The sequence below is a fragment of the Notothenia rossii genome, assembly GCF_949606895.1.
Source record: "Notothenia rossii genome assembly, chromosome: 11".
Classification (NCBI taxonomy): domain Eukaryota; kingdom Metazoa; phylum Chordata; class Actinopteri; order Perciformes; family Nototheniidae; genus Notothenia; species Notothenia rossii.
The window spans coordinates 41,247,391-41,267,961 of record NC_136910.1 but is presented as its reverse complement, the minus strand read 5'-3'; the positions used below and the strand labels follow the sequence as shown (position 1 = coordinate 41,267,961).

Genomic DNA, 20,571 nt, shown 5'->3' with positions numbered 1-20,571 from the left:
CTCTTCGGTAAAGCCCTAAAAGGTAACTTAATTGTTTTAGTAATCGCTCTGTGTCTGACAAATATAGTAATGTTGTTTGGCTTCTCATAAGCGACATGTCTCATCACCTGTGTTTACTTGCAGACGAGCACTTTCCAACATCTCATCTAAGTCCTGCTTGAGTTGATAGGATTAATGTCCTACATTCCAACTGATTGACAGTTGAACTGATTAACCAGCTATCCAAAGATGATATCCCCTCGTGCATTAGGGTCTTCGAAATGACACTGGTCCAACTCACGCTGACTCAAGTGACATCACTTAAGGACATTTATTAGGCATTGCAAAGACTTGTCTTTAATGCAACCTATTTCAGAAAAGCATTAGCACTCCATCACTCCTGTAAACAGACTTTAATGTGTAACATCGGTGGGTTTCTTTCATTCATAACTTTCTCTGACCAGCTTGATCCATGAGTTAAAAACATAAATCCTAAGGATACTCTAATTTGTGAGATAAAAAGGAGGTTACAAAAAATAACATCTAAGACGTAGAAAAGATGTAGGTTGATCTCATGAGGTCAAATGGATGAGATAGCACTCAACATTTGAATTTCCACAGGTTTTCCAAATCGGTTCTGGGTGTTTTCTATGCAGCAGGTACAGCTCCTGGTCCAGGTCCAGACTCAGTTATGTGCTGATATGTCCACCAGCCTGAAAGCCTCCAGGAACTCATTGATGTCGATGCTCCCGTCCTTGTTGAAGTCGATGCTCTGGGCCAGGTCTGCAATAGCCTTGGCACTAATCTCTGTCTTCAGATGAGAGTGCAGGAGTTCCCAGGTCTGATGAAACTCCTTGAAAGAGATTAAACCTAAAAAGAAACACACAAGGAGGATGTAGTTGAAAAACTTTTGTAGCATATATAGATATCTAGTGTGACTGGATGCCTTGCATTTTGATGATTAACTTAAAGTTGGAAGCTGTTTTAATGAAGAATGAACAAAGAGCGAGAGTGTTTAAGATTTATATAAATACCTTTTATTAGAGTCTAGAAACGGAAGACTTGTCTTCCCACTGTTGTAGACATTTGTGAAATAAGACAGAAAGACAAAGAGGCTGTGAGGGTGTGGTGATTTGAGCTTCAAGCTAATGTGATTATGCAAACTCGTTTACCATGTTTAATATATGTATTCTACTAGATTGATAACACAAGATGGAAAACCAGGTGTCAATCAAAATCAGTAGGGTTTTATCTTCTTGGGAACATCCAATAGTTCTTGAGATATTTCAGTTCTGACCAGAGTAGTGATACCAAATCATTGACTTTCATGAAGTCAAAACCGCAAGAGAAAACAAAAAAGATCTTTCAGTGGGATCCAAGTGAAGCTGTTTACTGACCTGAGTGATCTGTGTCTATGATCCGGAAAATGGTTTCCAGATTGGAGTGGTTCTTGTACATCGTATCCAGGATACTGTTATCTGAGATCTGAAATGGGAGAAGCGAATATTGCTAATCTGTGTGTCAGTCTTACATAAACTGTGAGAAAGAAGGATATATATCGGATATAAGTTTTAAAGGCTGACCTCTAATTTGGGTTCAGTGATTGAAAGCTCCTTTATCCACTGCTGGTAGTCCATCATGCCATGCTGGGTGCTGCTGACAAGCTGAGGGCGCAGCACCCTCCAGGGCAGACCCAGATTCAGGACTCTCTCTGTGGTGCTAGCCCAGTGCGTCACAGAGATCATCCCTGAGGCACAGATAGAAATATACAGTAGAGTTAAATTCATTTTGAATAACTAACACAATAAGCTTCCTCTTGAGTGTTAGGGCATTTTTTACAAGCCATAGGCCATGTGGCTTGTCTTAATGAGTTTCTTTACTTTGACTTGACAGTAGTAATCTATTATGATAACAAAATCTACATTCTAGATCGTCTTTATATCATCACTATTTTGGGGATTTTATTTAGCATACACTATATGTTCTCTTTGTCCCCTATGTCAGGTACATATCCGACTGCTGCAAAAAGGCCATGTCAGTCCTACCAAATCAGGTTTACCAGTTGTTAACCTTTGTCCAACGTATAATCCTGCAATTTGGTTATTTTCCTGCTTTGAGTTTGATGGATCAGACTTAAGTGGTGGTAAGAGAAACTGCCCTAAAAGTGTAACGATCTATCACTGCTGCTCAGTACCTTTGTTGTTAGGATCAAACTCCTGGAAGGCACTGATGAGATCAGACCTATGTACGAAAAGTTGTTCCCTCAGAGCTTGCAGAGCGGATCTCTCCGTCCACCCAACACTGACAAAAAAAGGAAGATTCTTTTTTCAGTAAATCTTGGAATCACTGGGAAATAAACTGATCATAATGTGATCATACGATCTCAATATTTTGCGATGTTAATAAAAATACATCTTTTGATGCTCCTGAACACATCATCGGTGATGTAACCAGGGGTTATCGGGTGTTTCGGTTCTTTCGACATCATACACTCTTGCCCTGGCGATGGCCTCTGGGATGGGTTTCAGAACCTGATCATAGCGCAAGGCCCTGGCAAAGAGCCACTGGGCAGCTGCTCAGGATGGGCTCCAACGTTCCCCTGCCTGAGCATTGCGGGCATGCCGGGTATTCCACTTATCCCCAGGTTAAGAGGTTCGAATGGCTGGGCAAGATATGGTACACTACCTGGACCAGGACTTTGATTCGTTGAGGTACTGCCCGTCGAAGATCAGTCAATGTGACTTTACGGTCCATGGCCTGCTCCCACCTCGTCCAGGCCCCTTGCTGCCTCAGGCCAACCGCTCTGCTAGTCCGCTCCTCCTCAACTGCTGCCCTTACTTCCTCCTGTACCAGCCTGCGCCTCTCTTCTCCCTTGGCCTTTTCATACTGGGGGGTTCTGAAGGTTCACAGTTCAGCTCTCCCCTGCATCAATGTTCCCATTAGTGCTTTGTGGTGGATCTGAGACTATGCTTGCAAAACAGCTCTGTCGGCTCTCCACTTCCTCCCACTTTTTACTACCACCCCTGCCTGTGCCTCCTTGGGGTCATTGGAGTCCTTATATATTATTACCTCTATGGCTTGAGTCAAGTCCTACAGGGACTTCAGGGGCAGATGGAGTTCGGTGTTGTTCCCGTACAGGGCGATACTGCTAAGGCTTCTTGGCAATCACAACCACCTCCGGAGGAAACTGCTGTAATGTCACTCAAATCACTCAACGGAAAGTATTAAAAATGCAGTTCTGTCATTCTGATGTCTGTGCTGCCCTGTCTTTGTACCTTTGTCTCAGGGTGAGCTCTCTGCATGTGGTGCTGGCCTGATACTGAATGAAGTGGGGGACCAGGTCAGGTCCCATTCTGATGAAGGCGCCTCTGTTGCTGCCCACCTCGTAGTAATTAGACGCTGAAAATATAGTAATCCCCTAAATGCAACATAAGAGTCAATACCGTAAGTCTTAACATGAATAGTAAACGTGTAGAGATATGCTGTTTGTTAATCACTCATTTCTAATTGCTTTCAGATTAAATGTTTAATTAAAACAAAAGGAAAAACAACCGCACAACCTTCATTTTGCACTTTTTTCTTAATTTCCTGTTTTTCATCTCCAGTCATACTCAACAAAGCCACTCAAAACCTAAAAGTACGGAAGCCCAAAGTGGACTTGATTGAAAGTATCATTTTAAAATCTAATTCCACTATTGTATAATCGTTTTCCATATATTTATGTTGTATTTCAGTAAATAATTCAACATCAATTTGGCCCGTACTCATTTTGGTATTCAATGACCACATTACTAATATTTGTGTTTTGAGTAAATGCTAATTACATCTTTGAGAAAGGAAAAATTATGTTTTAACACGTGGAAAATTGTAATGTTTTAAATAAATTCAAATCAACATTTACCATTTAATAGAGTCCTCTATGGGCTTCCATACAAAAGTACCTGTTCCCATAGTCAGTATCGCAACTTAAAGTCTTTCTTGTGTGTCTTCGTGCTCACCCTGCGGTTGTGGCAGAACTCGTATCCGTCCTGTTTGCACTCGTGGGAGCGGATGAGGAGCTGCAGGTTGTTTCTTCGCAGCACCTCCTCAGTGACATCTGGCCCCCAGTAGTAGCCTCCGCCTCGCACCTCATTGGGAATGCATCCATTTTGAGGCACTGGGTCACTCCACAACACGTCCACTATCTGGGAAGCCAAATGAATCAGTAAAAAAGTCAGTGAAATAATCAAATGTGTGCATTATGGAGCAATACTACATGTTGAACATCTGCCAAAACATTAACAACCACTGAGACCACTTACTTGTTTCCACTCATCCAAATCTGTCTCTGTTGTTTTTGACTCCAGGTATGAGTCAGACTTCTTCAGTTCACATCTGGCCTGATCAAACCCAGACAGCCTGCACCTCCTATTTAGCTTCTCATCCACCGACAAGTCTAGCTTACTGCACACAGGGGTGTTGTTGAGCGAGCGGCGTGGGAGGTCGTGCCTGTGATCCGAGGCCGAGCTGTGGTAAGTCAGAGAACACACTCGACGCCGGCCTTCCACCTGACCAAAGGCCTCTCTTTCCCTGTTTTCGTTCATCTTAGTCATACAGCCATGGACTTTCATTTTAGGAGGCCTGAGAGCCGATGCATACTGCAAACATTCAAAAACACACAGATTAAATACACTTGGTATGATGATCATGATAACAATTCTTCATTTGCTACCTGTAAATTGCCCCACATACACAAATGTTATTATCCCTGAAGCCATCTTACTTTTTGTCTGTCCACTCTAGCTATCTTGTCAAGGTCTGTGGTGTCAGAGATCCCACCGTGCACAATCAGCACTTTGTTATCAATCACTGTGGCCAAAGGTAGCCAGCTGAAAATCATCTGGAGGAGCTTTAGGATCTTCTTGCCATGCACCTGCAGAACAAAGCAAGCCATAAAGTGAGTTCTTCATATAAACCCATTATTTTATTCTTTTGGGCACATTCAGATGCAGACTAAAACAGGAGTAAAAGTGTATTCACTATTTCCAGTTGTGGATTAATAGACATTTGGTATTATGTGAGTTAATACGCAAGCAGGTATTGGAATAACTGAGTCAAACTACATCATGATGATGCAACATGTCCCCCAGGGTTGTAAATAGTCTTAGTACAACCAAATAGAGTTACATTGAGTTGAATGCAAATCAAACAAAACCTACCCTGTATTTTCCCAAAACTTCTTTAGTGAAGCCATATCTGAAGAAAACACATATTAAACCACTAGGTTAGTGTACACACCAGCTGTAGGTTGAATATAATAAGAATGAAACCATATACAGTGTGAGCATTTTGTGATTGGCCTCTAACCTCAGATTAACAATGTGGTCCTCATGGTTCCCTCTGTTCAGATGGACATCATTGGGGTAGACCAGCAGGAAGCCGAATAGGATGAGAAGGATCTCTAAAGAGTGTTTACCACGATCCACAAAGTCTCCATTAAAAGCATATGGTTTATCAGAGGACGGCAAACCATTCTGAAAGGGATACAATAAGATCACACCTTTTATTAAGTATAACAAAATGTGTGGTGATGCAGCAGAAAACCAGAAATAAGTACAGAGAAATACAGAACCAAAATATGAACGACAAATTGAATGTAATGAGTACCTTGTAGAACAGGGGTGGGGAACCTTTTTCCTCTCAAGGGCCATTTCAATTTTTTCAACATCCTCCGAGGGCCGTACAAATTATTGACCTCTGCTTAAAAAAAAAAAAAAAAACACAGCCCATTCATTGGGCCTTTCTTTCATGCTGTGCAAAGAAAAAGCAACCTCTTAATCCAGATATCTCACCATGACTCGCGCATGCATGCACGTGCACGGTGTGGCATGACCACCACAACAGAAAGATATGGACACAAGATGTGTGCAAATGTATTTAGTTTCATATCCATGTGGACACGATTTAAGTGGGGGGGTACCTCACACCCTCTAGGGGGGTCCGGGGGGCATGCTCCCCCGGGAAGATTTGTTTTTAAATGTTTAAGTTAAAAGCATCAATCTGGTGCACTTTGAGAGCAACATGAAGAGATCTATGGATACATCTCTCAACATCCATATGAAACAGAACTGTAAGCTGATTTTATTTTTCTTTATGGATATTTTACAAATCACTCCCCTTTCAAACTGTATTCTTCTTTATTAATAACAAGTTTGTTTTACTGTCATACAGTATTTTATACCTGTTTACTTTATTCTCTTATTTTTTTATAACTATAATGATCATATCAATAATAATAATAATAATTACATTTATAAAGCGCTTTTCCTGGTGCTCAAAGCGCTTACAAGCAAGTAAAACAAAAATAACAACAGATAAATAAAGATAAAATAAATAAAGATGATGATAAAGATGTGCCTTTACCTCACTGGTTGGAGAAAAAGCTTCTTATATTCGTTAGCATAGCTAGCTAACCAGATGCTAATAACAACAAAGTTATTGACTGTATGATCAGTATGACAGATGAACAGATCGCCCACTGGGCTTTCAACTAAAGACACATTCGAGCAAAAACTGCGGCATGTATTGTGTACGGCTCCTTATGGGTACTGCAATTTCTCAAGTGCCGGAGCGGCGTTCTGGCGTTCCGGTGCTCTCTGTCAAAACTGCACCCCTGTCAGACACGTCAGGCTCGTGTTGTGTTCAAGGACCCTAATCTTGGCCAGGAAAAACAGGCACTCGCTTTTTTTATTTTTTTGCGGTCTATATTTCTTCAATTTTTTTCTTTTTTGCGTGTGTTTATAAATTACCTCGAGGGCCGTACCAAATGGTCTCGCGGGCCGTATACGGCCCGGAGGCCGGATGTTCCCCACCCCTGTTATAGAATATCAACAACAGGTCTTCAAGGTGCCCGTGTAGATCCCCTGGGAAAGAGATAAATAATGAATTCATATTTGTTACAGTGTAACTGCATGCTCAAGAGCGTTAAGAAAATAATGTGGGAGAAAAGATCTGAGAACAATATATACAGGAAAGGCCTGCTGTTGAGTACCGCATATGGTAATCGGTTTGTATGGCAGGCGATGACGTGACTGATGTTGGGGAAAGTTCTCAGAAGTCTCCAAGTCTCTCCAAGAAGCTGCAGAACATATCGAGCATGAAGCTGCTACTAGAAAACAAAGAAAGTGTGTAGCTTTTTTTCACCTCAATGCTCTTGTAGCAAAAATATCTCTCCCACTCTGTGTCAAGACAGATTGCATTCTTACGAAATATGTGGGATATAAGGTTTCCTGTGGTAAAGGTGTAGAGAGGAAGTGAAAAAGTAAGGGCAAACCCACATTCTGCTTCTCAGCAGATAGTAGACTGGTTAAACTCAGATTATCTGACTGTCAGTAATCTAATGAAACCTACTATGCAGCAGTGAAGAGTTCAGGTCTGTTTTACTTTCACTGCTGGCTGGGGTGAAGTGGTCCATCAAGAAGCCAAAGAAATTGTAGAGCTGCAGGAAGAAAAAATACATGTTGTTAAATGTCTTATTTCGAAATTGTCAAAACAAAGTACTGGAAAAATGACATTTTAGATAAAAATGTAGGGGCCACTAAGGTTATTGTAATAAATCCCAGATGGACCATGGATGCGAAATATCTCAGCCATCCATCTTGTAATGATTATTATTTTTCAATCAAATTCATATTTTTTTCACTCTGAACCACAAATGTCAGCCTCATGGTGGTGCTGGAAGGTCTGGAGATCACAACGTTGGTAAGATGTATCCTCTTGGGTCCATGAATGTCTGTTTTAAAATGTAATGGCAGTACATCCAATATTTAAAATGTATATTTCTTACCGACAGCCTGATGTTGCCATCCACAAGGCTTCTAAATGTTGGTTGGTAAGACGATTTCTGTCAGTGCTCACCTTGATCTGGTCTTGCTCTCCTGCATATTCGATAGACTGGAAGATTTTCCACGTGCACCTGCGTCTCATCTCCAGCCGTGCAACATGCTGACGGTACCAGCGCTGGATCAACAGAGCCGCACTTATTGCTGCAGATTAGAAGACAAGACGGAAGCACTCGGACATAACCATGCTGAGGTAACCTTCCTCTTCCACTATGAACACATTCATATACAAAATTTGATCCACTCTGCAAGACTTACCAGTGGCAGCTTCACAGAGTGCATCGAAATTGAGTAGAAAAGTGAGTTAAAATGGCTTGTTGAGACTTTTGTGTAAATATGTGATGGAGTAAACATATATTTACCTGGAACTGAGATGGACTCTAAAAATGAAAAATAGCAATGACACTGACATTAAATTATTGCGTAAAAAGGTACATTTGATTCTGGATTTTCACTGGAATAATAAAGGCAGCAACTTTGTGACATTTTTTCAGCAGTGGTTCAGACTTTCCCATACCACATCCCATGATCCTGTGCTGTTTTCACTGTCAAAGAAAAATATACTTTCATGTGTGAGTGTGAAATGTCTGACCTTGTGTTTTGCAAACTTTTTGTAATAAATCAATTGGACAATCAAGTTTAACAGTTAGGAGTAAAACACTTCAGCATTTGAAGTTTAAGTAATGTTTCCCAAACTTTTTAAAATAGAGCAATCAACAGTAGAAATAATATAAAAAGTACAGACTGGCCGAAAAACCCTTACCTGTTCACGTTACCTTTCGTTCAATATCCCCCTCACTTCCTCTGGACCTTTAAAGAAAGCTTTCCATTTTGTATGCTCCAAACCAGCCAGCCAAATTATATTTGTTTAAAGAAGAGAAAAGGCAGATATGTAACATGTGTTATCACTCCATTCATTTCCAAGGCCCAGCAACACAGGTCCCACTGTCTGTAATGTTGTAGTTAGATTTCCCCTGTTGAAGCTACACACTCTCGTCCACCAACACACACATTGGCTCAAGTCTTCTAAATATCAAAGCCAAGTGTCCTGCACAAGCCCTGTGATCACTTTAACAAAACAAGATGCAAGTGGATTAGGATTAAACATTACTACGGCTGTCATGTACGCTGAGTAAACGGATGATAGCTCTGATAAAGGGCAGTATCTGTTTTTAAATCTTGGCCTCGATGCAAGACCTGTGTCCTCCCTGTGACTAATGAATAATAACATCAATGTATCTCCATCAGTTGTTAATTTGCCGGGGCTAGCCTGGATAGATAGACTTTAACATTAAATATATCATAGTACTAGTCATAGAAAGCACCATTTATATTCAATACAACTCATACAAATGATCAAATAAAATAAAAAGGTGGCAAACAGAAACAGTCCTTCTTTTACTTTCCTCACTATGCATGTAAGTGAAGCAGTCATACAACAAGTAGAACACACCAATCAAGGTTGAAGGATTGTCAATGTAACATTATTGGACAAGACATTAAACAATACCGCTTCCAATTATGAGATTCCATAAACTAATAATTTGGGTGCTGGACAATGAGTCTATTCTATTGAATTGTTGCAGCAGGTGTTCTGTCTATCCACAGTCATTATGTTCAAGTCTTGTCGGGCACAAGTTAAATCTTAATAGCAATATATCCCACAGAATGAATCTCCTGTAATGTAGCTTTCTATCTCACTACACAAAATCCTGCCACATTTTTAATAAAGTCTTGTTGAGATTCATCCCAAGAATGTCCTCTGTGTTGTGTGCTTGTGAACACCTGCATGGTGCTTCCTCCGCAGCCCTTGGTCTATTTATAAAGACTCTCTGTGATCACAGCCAGCAGCAGCTGCGGTGGTGTGACTCCCTGCTGTAGCAGAACAAGGACATCGTGGGAGACGTCTGATACTCAAGGACTCCGCTCATGTATAGGTGGTCGAAAACTGCAATATTCCACAGTGACCTAAGGTGTGCATCAATGCGTTATTATAAGAACAGCCGACAATTTTGCACATTTTTGTTAGTGAAAAACAAATCCCATGAAAAAAAAACTATACATTTGTTTTTGGTTTGTATTAACAGAAACATGACATAAATCCATAAAAAAAACAACTTCAAAGTGAAAAATAAACCAAACTGCTGCCTCCTGATAAAACACATATGAGCAGGTTTAACAGCTACACAACAAAACATAAACAAATTGGAGATTTGAGATAAATATATATTTATCTGTATAATATATATATATATATATATATATAGATATTGTATACAATCTATAGCTAGTTAGAAAGATAGATGGATCAAATTATTTATTATTTAAATTGACGTAAAAAGAAAAAATATTTTGTGTAAAACAGTCACCCTAAAAACCTATAAAAACTCTCTGATACAAGACACAAAGATGGCTACCTTATGGGCCATCAGAAATAATTTGATGTAACTGCTGATATAGATTTAGAAATATATGAAATATCTCCGGAGTTATCCTCGAAGACTTTATTTTTAAATAGTGTCAATTTATCACCATTGTTGAGACCTGATGATATTTTCAGAGCTCAAATCTTCACAGTGTTGTTTAGACCTGTAGGAGGTCTTGTGCAAGAACACATGACATACTTATTATGCCAAGATAAACATAACCAAAGAAACACAGTGCTTTAGGGTTACAAATGGTTCAACAGCGAAGGAATACTAGTTAAGGAGAACTCATTTTTAAAATGGTACTTTATTAACATTGCTTCAAGCCTCGACTGTGATCTGAAATTGAAATATAAAGAATATTCCTGCTCTCCTTATTTCAGTGCCTTCTGCAAAGTTAGTGTTTTTTGACAGGTATATACTACTATGCTGACAAATGCATGCAATAAGAAAGCCATGTTTTTGCAGTGGTGCATCTACTGCCAACCAGCAGTAATGAACTCAACCTGCACTTCAGAACTGTTATTTCACACCAACTGCAAGAGTATTGCCATGTCTTGTATCAGCCTGTACCAAAGATTCCTGTGGCACTGCACTGCCTATTATGATTTGTTGTACCCTCCAGCAGTAAAACTGTGCTCTTTGGTGCACCATTCAAATATTGCTGTGACCCAGTTTAGTCCACAGTGAGTTAGTAGTCTCTGATTAAAGGGGCCTTAACGACTTGAAACTACCGTTCCTTGCTTGCCTCTCAACTCAGCCTCGTGTTTTGCTCTTTACTCTCATAGAGATGGATAGTTGAGCATGTAGGATACTGGTAGTGTGGAATAATATGGTTTAAACATGTACAATACACTATGAGTGGCATCAGAAGGCCCAATGAACCTTTTTCTGTTGAAAGAAGTTTAAAAAAAGAATATGTTCACTGGGGAATATGTGAACGTTTATTCACTGACTATTTGAAGATGTTTTTGCATCTTTTACTTTGTGTGGGCAAAACCATATTCTTGATTTCAAATCCTCCCTAAGAAATCACATCCAGTATTACACGTCCGGGAGAAATAACTGAACTGATCTCTTTCACACAGGGACAAGAAAACAATGTGAAATATCTCAAGGCCAAGCTTTGGTACAGGAAGATAAAAACCCATGTTCCCAGGCCCTGACAAACAATACCTCGTGCAGCATCACCGTCTGGTCACTCCTATCTTCTCTTCCAACCAGAGTCAACCGTAGTCGACCGCAAGTCCGAATTTGAGAGCAGTTGATCCAAAAGATTGATCCGGCCCATACACCATGTCCTTTACGTTTATTGTCATGACGATGCTCCTGGGCTCTTCGATGGTGTTTGCATTTGTCTTGCTGCCATCCGAGGAAGTTTCTGCTGCCCCTGCGAACTCTCCTGTGTCGCAGCACAGGTCAGTACCAACCTATCTGTTCCCTGCCTCTAAAGTGCAATATGTTTGATTTCTAAGAGCACTATTGTTAAATGTTTTATTTCAGGAGCAAATTTTTACAGTGTTTTGTTACTTAAATAATATTACGCTTTTGTTTGTTGTGTCGTGATTATAGATTGCTGGCCCCTATTCAGAGGGGTTCATTTGATACACTGATATCTGAATGAAAGTTGGTTCTATAGAAACCCACAAATATGCATTATGAATGTGTTGTATTAGTCTAAAAATGGTGTAATTGAATATGTCTGCATGCTGGGGATTAGATTTTATGAAACTACAGCCTCTTGAAACATTACAACTACAAAATACAACACTTGGGCATTCATAGAATATATGGCTTTCATTGATATGTAGACATAAAGTAGGCTTCTGAGCATTTCTCTTCTCCAATCGTTGATCAGAATTCATGCAGAATGTTTTTGATACCAAGTCACAGTTGTCCTCTTAGTTCCAAAAAGTCTTGGGGTGTTAAAGTGTTATTTTGAAGTCATTTTTTCAGTCTCAAATTTTAGAATGTGTTGCATTTGTGGGATATTTTAGAATTTGCATCAAATCTGTGTCAAATTCCTTGTGACGTATACTGTGGACCTGCTATCTCTCCCCTTACCTTGTCAGGTCGTAGAGGTTAATACATATTTTGAATAGCCTCAGTGCTGTAGACTTGCTTAACAGATAACATATCCATGATGTGTGCATGCTGAGTAGTTCTCAGGGAAAAAATAAATTCCTGGTAGGATTTAGCATCATTTTGATCTATTTCTAGGAATTTGCAGAGCTGTAACATGCTGTTCCAATTAAGCTTCTGTAGTGTCATAAATTACTCTTCCACAGAGGAATTTGTGTATGCATAAGAAAATAGTCCCAGAGCTATTGAGGTTATTGAGAGAGTATTTGTCTGGCATGTGCAGCTGCTCACAACTACACTTGTTTAGTCTTGATTGGATTGTTAACACAATACTTATTTGTGTCATGTAGAGCATTTCTTCAATTTTTCTGTGTAATCCTTTTTAATGCAAATGTAAATGTAACCTTTTATATGATGTTTAGGTGCTCGGGGGGGTCATTGCAGTCCATCAGACAGAGTCTCCTCGAGGGCCTCAACTTGCAGACTGAGCCACGGCTGCCTGCTGGTGGGCTGGACGGTATCGGAGAGCAATGGAGGACCACCTTCGGCTCCATTGCTCACAGAGTGAAGGACAATGGTGGTATGTAACACCCAAACACTTTGAAGAAACCTTTGTAGAGCCCACATTTTGTACAGCTTTAATTTAATCTTAAGAGGTTTTCACATTCAAACTGAATTGAACGTTTTTTTGTCCTTACAGTTCCAGTGGCCTCTGGCAACTCTGTGTCCCCTGATGGTGGAAACAGTACAGACCTGAAGTGCTGTTCCATGGTCTCTGAGATCTTCATGAAAGGTATGCACCAATGTGTGCATGTGTTCATGTATGCATGCAAATTGACATGAGAAAATATATATCAATGCATGTACTAAAATGTCCATTATTATGTGTTTCAGATCTGGGCTGGGAAAACTGGATGATCCATCCTGCCAGCCTGACCATCGTCAAGTGTGCACTCTGCAACCCCGCAGGGCACCCTGTGCAATGTCCACCATCCCAAACCAGTGAGCCTAGTGCCGTCACTCAGGTATAATTCTCTATATTAATATTAATATTAATAATTCTCCAACCCCAATTACCTTATGTTTTACTGTTAAATGTATAGCTTTGTTTATTGTACTTGTTTCCCCTTACAGTCCTACACGTCTTTTTTCACCTCTTTGCCTAAGTTACATTGGAGCTACCAACACCAAATAGTTTGCCTGTGTGTGCTCAGGAGGGAAAACAGCTGCCAATAGATAAGCCTGTTCTCTCACTCTGCCAACACAAATATACAAATGAACCAAATTCAAGCTGAGACACTCCCAAAACGTTGGTCAATCAGAAATGAATGCAGTGTACATGCTAAGGAAACAGAACGTTTTCTACCATCTTTATGCGATCTTATAAATAACTTTGCAAAAGAAAAAATACAACTAAGATCTAGACTGCATCTTTTAAATGAAACAGTTTGGAAACTAGTTTGTAATTTGTTATTTTATATTTCATTTTTATACACTTTTTTATTTCTTTACTTTATGTGTAACACATCCACCATAGCATGCAACACTTTTTTGCATGTCTATCAAGAATATAAATATTCATACGTTCTTAACGTCCTTTTTTGTTCAAACTGTGTTATCCAACATAACCTCTTTAACTCCTCCTCTCTTTTTTTCTCTCCAGGTGCCATGTTGTCAGCCCACCTCCCTCCAAATGGTGCCTGTTCTCTATGTGGATGAGTTCAGCTCCTTCGTCCTCTCCTCCGTGCAGCTGGCCAGCAGCTGTGGGTGTGGGCCTAGTAACCTCCAGCAGCCAGGCACAAAGTAAAGTTTGTTTTATAGTCTTGTGTATGTGAACCTCCTGGTGCACACACTCACACAAAATACAGAAAAGTTAGTGATACATCATATGCAGGCCTATCTTCTCTCTATAGACTTATCCTAGATCCTTTCAGTGTGTATTCAGCACTGAGTGCGGGAACCAAAGCAAAGTCTCTCTCAGTTTTGCATTCCTGTTTCTCCTTTCAAACAAGAATGTGCTAGCACAAATCTGATCAATTTTTATTTTAGAGGTTAACTGCCAATGATTATTGTGATGATGATAATGATACTGCAGACCCATCAAAAATGCATTTATTTAAAAACTATTTCTCTTGCGCCAAGAGCTGCAGAGAGCTGGAGGTGAAACACTGCCAGCTAATCTTTAAATAAATCTCATGGGTGAAGAGCACTATTTAAAGCTGCTAACTATTACAGAGTGTTCCTGACAAAAATGTGAGACTGTACAGAGCCAAATCCTTAATCATACCAGTTGATTCCCCCCCCCATCTGTGAACAACTCCTTTATTGGGCAATTTAATTCAAAAGGCATATAACAATTATAATAATATACATATATATGACAGCAATTCACAATCACATTTCATATCAATTTTTCCTGAGTAGGGACATCTTCTGTATGGTGCTTTCTTTTAGCCCTTTCAACTTGCAGAAACCAACATTGCCCCATCGCAACCACCAAAAAGCATTCACTTTTGGAATGAATCATAATTAGGTATAAAAATGACATTACAAAAGAAAACAATTTTTTCTTGACATAACCTTCTTTGAGATATGCCATTAGATCATAGTTTTGACCCAAAGCAGTTTTTCCCTTCTTTTTTTTTTTTCATAAATGAACCCAAAGAATGTTGTTTGATTTAAATAAATGTCAATTTCTATACATTTTTTCACAGCAGAGTTCTTGTTTTCCCTCATATGCCTGTAACTTGTTATATTTCTCAGTTTATCATTTTGTTAAGCTTTTGTCTACTGCTGACTTTACAAAATTACCTCACCATGTACTTTATTTTATATTTCAACTATCACTTATTATATTGACATAGCACCATAACTTGTATTTAGATCTCGTACAAAATATTGAATTTTGCTAATGAAACTGCTATAGCATGCTAATCATTTGTACCAATTTCCTGATTTTTAGCTCACAAACTTTTGAATAAAGATGATTCAAATCAAAAATGTTTTGCTCTCAGTTGTTTTTCCTGCAAACATTTATTATGGACTATAACTCTTGATTACTATTTTGGTAAAGCAGTTCTTTAGTCCAGCCTTTAGGTGTTTCACATTTCAAGTCTAGAGGGAGGAAAATAACCTGGAGGATGGGCACTGCGCTCCAGGAAACCCTCCTCATTTCAGCGTAAGAGCAGCATGTTGCGCACTTCTGAAAGTCTTGAAAGTTTATAGCTGCTGTGCATGCAACGTTTTTTCCTGGATGAAGTTGAATCTTGTTGTCAGGTTGTGCAAGCAATATATTGATCCAGGACAACAACGATCCCACAATAGGACAAGAAGATCTGGACCATTTATATTTAATTGTCAGCCAGCAATTGGATCTTTTATTGATACTGGACAGAATGTCAACATATTTCACTTTGTGGGTGTTCTTTGGCATACTGTCCCCCTTTCTGCTGGCTGCAGGGGCAGTTAATTGTTCAGAGAGTGAAGGGTCGGTGAAACTGCTACCAAGCAGACCCTTATCAAACTGTTTGATCGAGTGCACTCAGATGACCTACCATAAGAAAATTCAACTTGAGGACAACCATAACATACGGCTCTCATATTGCACAGAAGGTAAGGCATCTCTCAGTTACAATTTCAACTGTCCTTGACTAAATGTGCAGACAGATATCAGTAGCGCAGGTGGTCTTCTTATGTCAGGCCATCGCTGTCTGACTTTTTTATGTGGCACATCCGATGTGTATAGCCCTTCATAAATGAGTCTCTCTTCCTAGGAGACCCCGGGGAATACTGTTGGTCTACGCAGCTCAAGTGCAACATTGGAGAAAGCTTTGTGCAGGCCTACGTGGTGTTGCCTGTGGATATATCTGTAGCTGGACATGAGACGCTGGAAGTGAAAGCCACTGTCCCCTCTGCCACCACACTGCTCAGACACAACAACCCCACCACAATCGCAGACGACTGTGGCCTCCAATACGACGTGGCGCCACAATTCAGTACCGAGAACACGGGGAACTCTTTCTGCATACAGGTTGTTTCCCCGGTTGATTCCCCGGTTGATTCCCCGGTTGTTTTTCTCAAATGTCCTCCTTTTCTGGTCACCTTCTGGGAGAGAAAACCAAATCAGATCAACCAAGGAGGTGATGGATAAAATACCCATATCTTTTACTAAAGTCAAATAACTAATGCATACTGTACAAATACTCAGTCCTGCATTGAGCATGTTACTTAAGTAAAAGTGCATAGGTATAGTAACTAAAATGTACTTCCGGTATTACAATTTGATATCATTGTATTGTTATCATCTCATTCATTAATGTGTAACCGTCACTTTTGTTATTTTTTGATTTTGAGCAATTTTATTTAAGGCTGCAACCTTTGATTATTTTCATTATGGATTAACCCTTATGTTGTGTTCGGGTCTCCCGTGACCCGTTTCAAGTTAAAATTATATAATAATTGTTTTTATTGGAACGAGGCTTCATGATTTCAAACCTTTATTTAAGGTGGTCCCATTGAGATCATCGATCTCTTTTTCAAGGGAGACCTGCAGATGATATCCTCCATAACAGCTATATAAACATTACAAATCAGATTTTGACAATTTTAGGCAAGTCTGAAGGTCTCTTAAAAAAAAAAGTGTATCATTTGGTGTTCAGGTCTGGGAAGACACAGCAGAATTGTTGTGGGTGACTCTGGGGTAAATTTGGCCCAATCAAGATTAATCTTTGACTTTAGACACCCCACCCCCACCCCCTTCATCCTCTGTAACAATAATTATTTCACAACATGCACCTGGTTGCCCATCCCTCCCCCCCACGGGAACTCAACCTTTCACAAAGAATATGAACACAAACACTTGAACCTGAAAACACACATGCACATGTGCAATGTGCGATGTAATGTGTTTTGGGGCCATAAAATTACAACAGGATTGTACGGTTATGAATGCATTATAAGTTAGTTATGGTGTAGTTAAAACCATATTGGATGATCGTCATTATTTTTTAGTGTTTTGTACTGAGATAAATCATGGGTCAAAATTGACCCACGAACACCATGAACGGTAACAGCTTTCGAACACAACACCAGGGTTAAGCTCATGATTATTTTCTATATTCATTGATTGATCGTTTGGTTTTACAAGTCCAAACCTCACAACTATTGGTCAAAGGCATAGAAAAGCAAAACAAGCTTTTTGTGTGTTAAATGACAGACAACCAACAAAGTTGTTTCCAATTAATCTGTTGTCAGTTGTTTTAGATATAATTTAGATGTCATATTGTATAAGATCTTATTATGTTTTGTATGCAAACATCTTTATTTGTAAAATAACTAGTAACTAGTAGTTGTCAAATAATTGTATAGGACTAATAATTACAATATTTCCCTCTGAAATGTAGTTGAGTAGAAGTAAAAGGATAATTAAATGAACAGTCCAAGTATCTAAATTGTGTGCTTGAGTACTGTAGTTGAAACAACGCTTGACGCAACTCCCAACACGTTTTGTATGATATTATTAAAGCTTGATTTATGTGACTTTAAACTTTTTGTTTTGTTGTGAAGGTATTTGATGGCATTTGACCATAGAAGAGCATGTGGATCACTCTAAATGTGTGAATCCATTTTTGTTAAGCAATAATAGAGACTTTTGAAGATCTGAAAGATATCATTGGTCCAGAGTGATGCAAAAGATGTGAATGGTTGTAAGTGTTTATGGTAATATTAAAAACAATGTATTTTTATTTTGTAGTTGATGTTGTTGTGTTTCAATGTTGAGATTCATTCAATGATATAAATGTACATTTTTGCTAAACAAGAACCTACTTTTGAAATCTCAATTACTATTACATTAAATTGCAAAACAGAATATCAGTAAGTATACAAAAATGCAAATAAATTAGATTGGACTAGTGTTATATTGTTGTACTTTTATGTGAGAATGTGCTGCTCTGGTAATGTAATGTTCATCCATTTACCAAAAAAAAAGAAGCTTTTTATTCAAATGTCGGTTATTTTGTTCTAGTTTCTAAGTTTGGATTATTATTTATGATATATACTTTCTTTGTAAGTCTAACAGGTTGAGGGCAGAGTGAGGAACTGAATACCCTCCTTCCCTGCCAAACACCCTGTCCTGCTTTAGAAAGGTATGCGGTTAGAATAACCTAGGAAAATCGCCAAACATTAGGGAGGAAAGCAACGAAATGTGTCATAAAATAACCATATTAGTTATATCAGTTAAAATGTTAAACATATATTTATACAATAGACATCATTCAGACAAATGTATAGTTTAGGAGTTCATAAAAAAAAAGAAATCGCAGCTCTTTCCGTTCCAAATGTATCTAAATCCCTTGTTTTACACAATCTTCCTGCAGATATATTTGGTTAATTGTACAGTTTATCTATTGTTTTTCTGCTACGCATTAAATGTAATATGGAATATCCATCAAATGTATCTCTCAACCAGGGGTCATAATTTAACTCAATGGTAGAAAGGGGAAAGAGGTTTGGAACCACTATTCTATTTACAGGAAACTACTACCACCTACTGGTTATCATTTAAACTACTAAAAGTCTCAAACTTCAATCCTGCACACTTGTGACTGTGCAGTATCGTTTGTGTGTATGTGTGTGTGCAAAAGATCAACAAGGTCATGTTTCTTTTGAATATATTAAAGTGTTTTACTTTGAACACACATTGGACTGATATACTGTATATCTTACTCACCCATGATATTGTTAATAGGTATACAACTTAAATTATAGGTGATTAAATAAATACATACAAAAATGAATATTCCCAAAAACATGAAGTTTTAAGTTTGAAACCTGCATTGTTAACATCCATGTTTGCTAGCAAGCATAATTAATCTTTACTGCCTTTGCCAACGCATAATGTGACACCATTAGCGGTCATGAGTTGTTGGCCATCCTTGAGATAAACAACACATGTTGCCTTTTAAGCTTCATTTCCATCAAGTTGTATTTTTGGCTTGTCAATCCAACGCTTGGGACAAAGTCTTTGGTGGATATTTTAAAGTATTTGTTTTGTTTTCTCTTCCAGGGTCGGTTGAATTAATTAGTGTCTCAGATCAGGATGCAGAATCACTTTGGAGCTGTGAGATCAGAAGAGCGATACAGTGTTGATGCAGACCTCCTCAGGGAAATCAAACAAGTGAGTCGGCAGTTTACAAAATGCATCTTGTTTTAACGTCTTTGCCCTGTAACTGTGGAATCCAGACCTCTGAAAGCACAGTTCCCAAGTAAAGCAAAAGTGTTTTTTTTTCCTGTTGGGCATAAACGGTAACATTACTTTCTTGTCTGTCCCTCTCAGCACTTAAAGCAGCAGCAGGACGGGTTGAGTCATTTGATCAGTGTCATCAAAGATGACTTGGAGGACATTAAACTCATAGAGCACGGGCTGAGTGACAGTGGACACATGAGAGGAAGCATCCTGAGCTGAGTCTACCCTGCCAACACACTCATACACATGCTGTGACTCAAAATAAATCCTATAAAAAGCTGTCCTGCCTTTCACCAAGACGAGTCATATTATCCTTTTTGTCATGGGAGCAACAAGGTCATGACAGAGGATCTGAATTTGGAGTAGTTACTCTCTTGATCAGCATTTGATCAGGCCCCACTAGCTGTACCAACAAAACAAGGAAGGTTTATACCAAACTCATAAACAGTGGAAAGACTCATCGTCTAACAACATCTGGCCTACCCAATGTTTAATCAGATTATGCATATGAGACTATGACCTGTGACCCTGTGAACAAATCCTGGGATTGAGTGTGTTGTGATTGAATACATTGTAAATACAACTTTGTATTTCTTTTTGTTATGCTGTTAGAATGTAATAAATGTCGGTTAAATTGTCAACAAGTTCTTCACTACATCCCTTTCCTTGCAAACTTAATATAAAGGTAGGGCTGTACCGAACGTCACTTTTGTATCACTTTTACATTTTCTGTTAAGGTTTTTTTAAATGAAGCATTGATGGCCTTACATAAGGTTTTGTGACGTTATATAACCCTTAAAATATTCATAAAATTGAGTGAGTTAGTCTTTTCAATAAATCAACTTTCTTTTAATGAACATCTTGAGGGTAACCTTTGTGTATGACAAGCTGGAGAGCAGACCGTTTTTGACCGAATATTTGGGGAAATTTTAGTTGATGAATAATTCATTACTAGATG

At 38.9% G+C, this 20,571-nt stretch overlaps 2 protein-coding genes and 1 long non-coding RNA gene across 3 annotated transcripts; 2 read left to right on the top strand and 1 right to left on the bottom strand.

Moving 5' to 3' along the window:
• Positions 1 to 377: 377 nt before the first annotated feature.
• LOC307025317 (serine/threonine-protein phosphatase with EF-hands 2-like) lies at positions 378 to 8,386 on the bottom strand (the record flags this gene model as incomplete). Its single annotated transcript, XM_079659952.1, is given in 18 exon segments — positions 378 to 849; positions 1,377 to 1,464; positions 1,563 to 1,726; positions 2,174 to 2,280; positions 3,255 to 3,397; positions 3,978 to 4,163; positions 4,281 to 4,616; positions 4,742 to 4,891; positions 5,178 to 5,214; positions 5,326 to 5,492; positions 6,835 to 6,881; positions 7,010 to 7,024; positions 7,027 to 7,125; positions 7,128 to 7,247; positions 7,369 to 7,456; positions 7,876 to 8,003; positions 8,222 to 8,239; positions 8,377 to 8,386. Coding segments are annotated over 18 exon segments (2,088 nt in total). The 3' UTR covers positions 378 to 664.
• A 3,059-nt stretch (positions 8,387 to 11,445) lies between these two features.
• On the top strand, positions 11,446 to 15,367 carry LOC307025643 (bone morphogenetic protein 7-like). The gene is made up of 5 exons (XM_079660471.1): positions 11,446 to 11,703; positions 12,790 to 12,947; positions 13,068 to 13,160; positions 13,262 to 13,392; positions 14,031 to 15,367. The coding sequence occupies exons 1-5, from the start codon at positions 11,582 to 11,584 to the stop codon at positions 14,172 to 14,174; spliced, it is 648 nt and encodes a 215-aa protein (XP_079516597.1). The 5' UTR covers positions 11,446 to 11,581; the 3' UTR covers positions 14,175 to 15,367.
• A 153-nt stretch (positions 15,368 to 15,520) lies between these two features.
• LOC307025206 lies at positions 15,521 to 20,257 on the top strand. Its single transcript, XR_013804115.1, has 4 exons — positions 15,521 to 15,979; positions 16,141 to 18,513; positions 19,434 to 19,544; positions 19,704 to 20,257. It is a non-coding gene; the product is annotated as an uncharacterized lncRNA (long non-coding RNA).
• The last annotated feature ends 314 nt before the right edge of the window (positions 20,258 to 20,571 follow it).

Coding starts and splice junctions, on each gene's coding strand:
- LOC307025643 (XM_079660471.1), top strand. CDS start 11,582: ATGTCCTTTACGTTTATTGTCATGACGATGCTCCTGGGCTCTTCGATG. Junction 11,704..12,789: donor TCTCCTGTGTCGCAGCACAG/GTCAGTACCAAC, acceptor TATGATGTTTAG/GTGCTCGGGGGGGTCATTGC. Junction 12,948..13,067: donor CAGAGTGAAGGACAATGGTG/GTATGTAACACC, acceptor TTGTCCTTACAG/TTCCAGTGGCCTCTGGCAAC.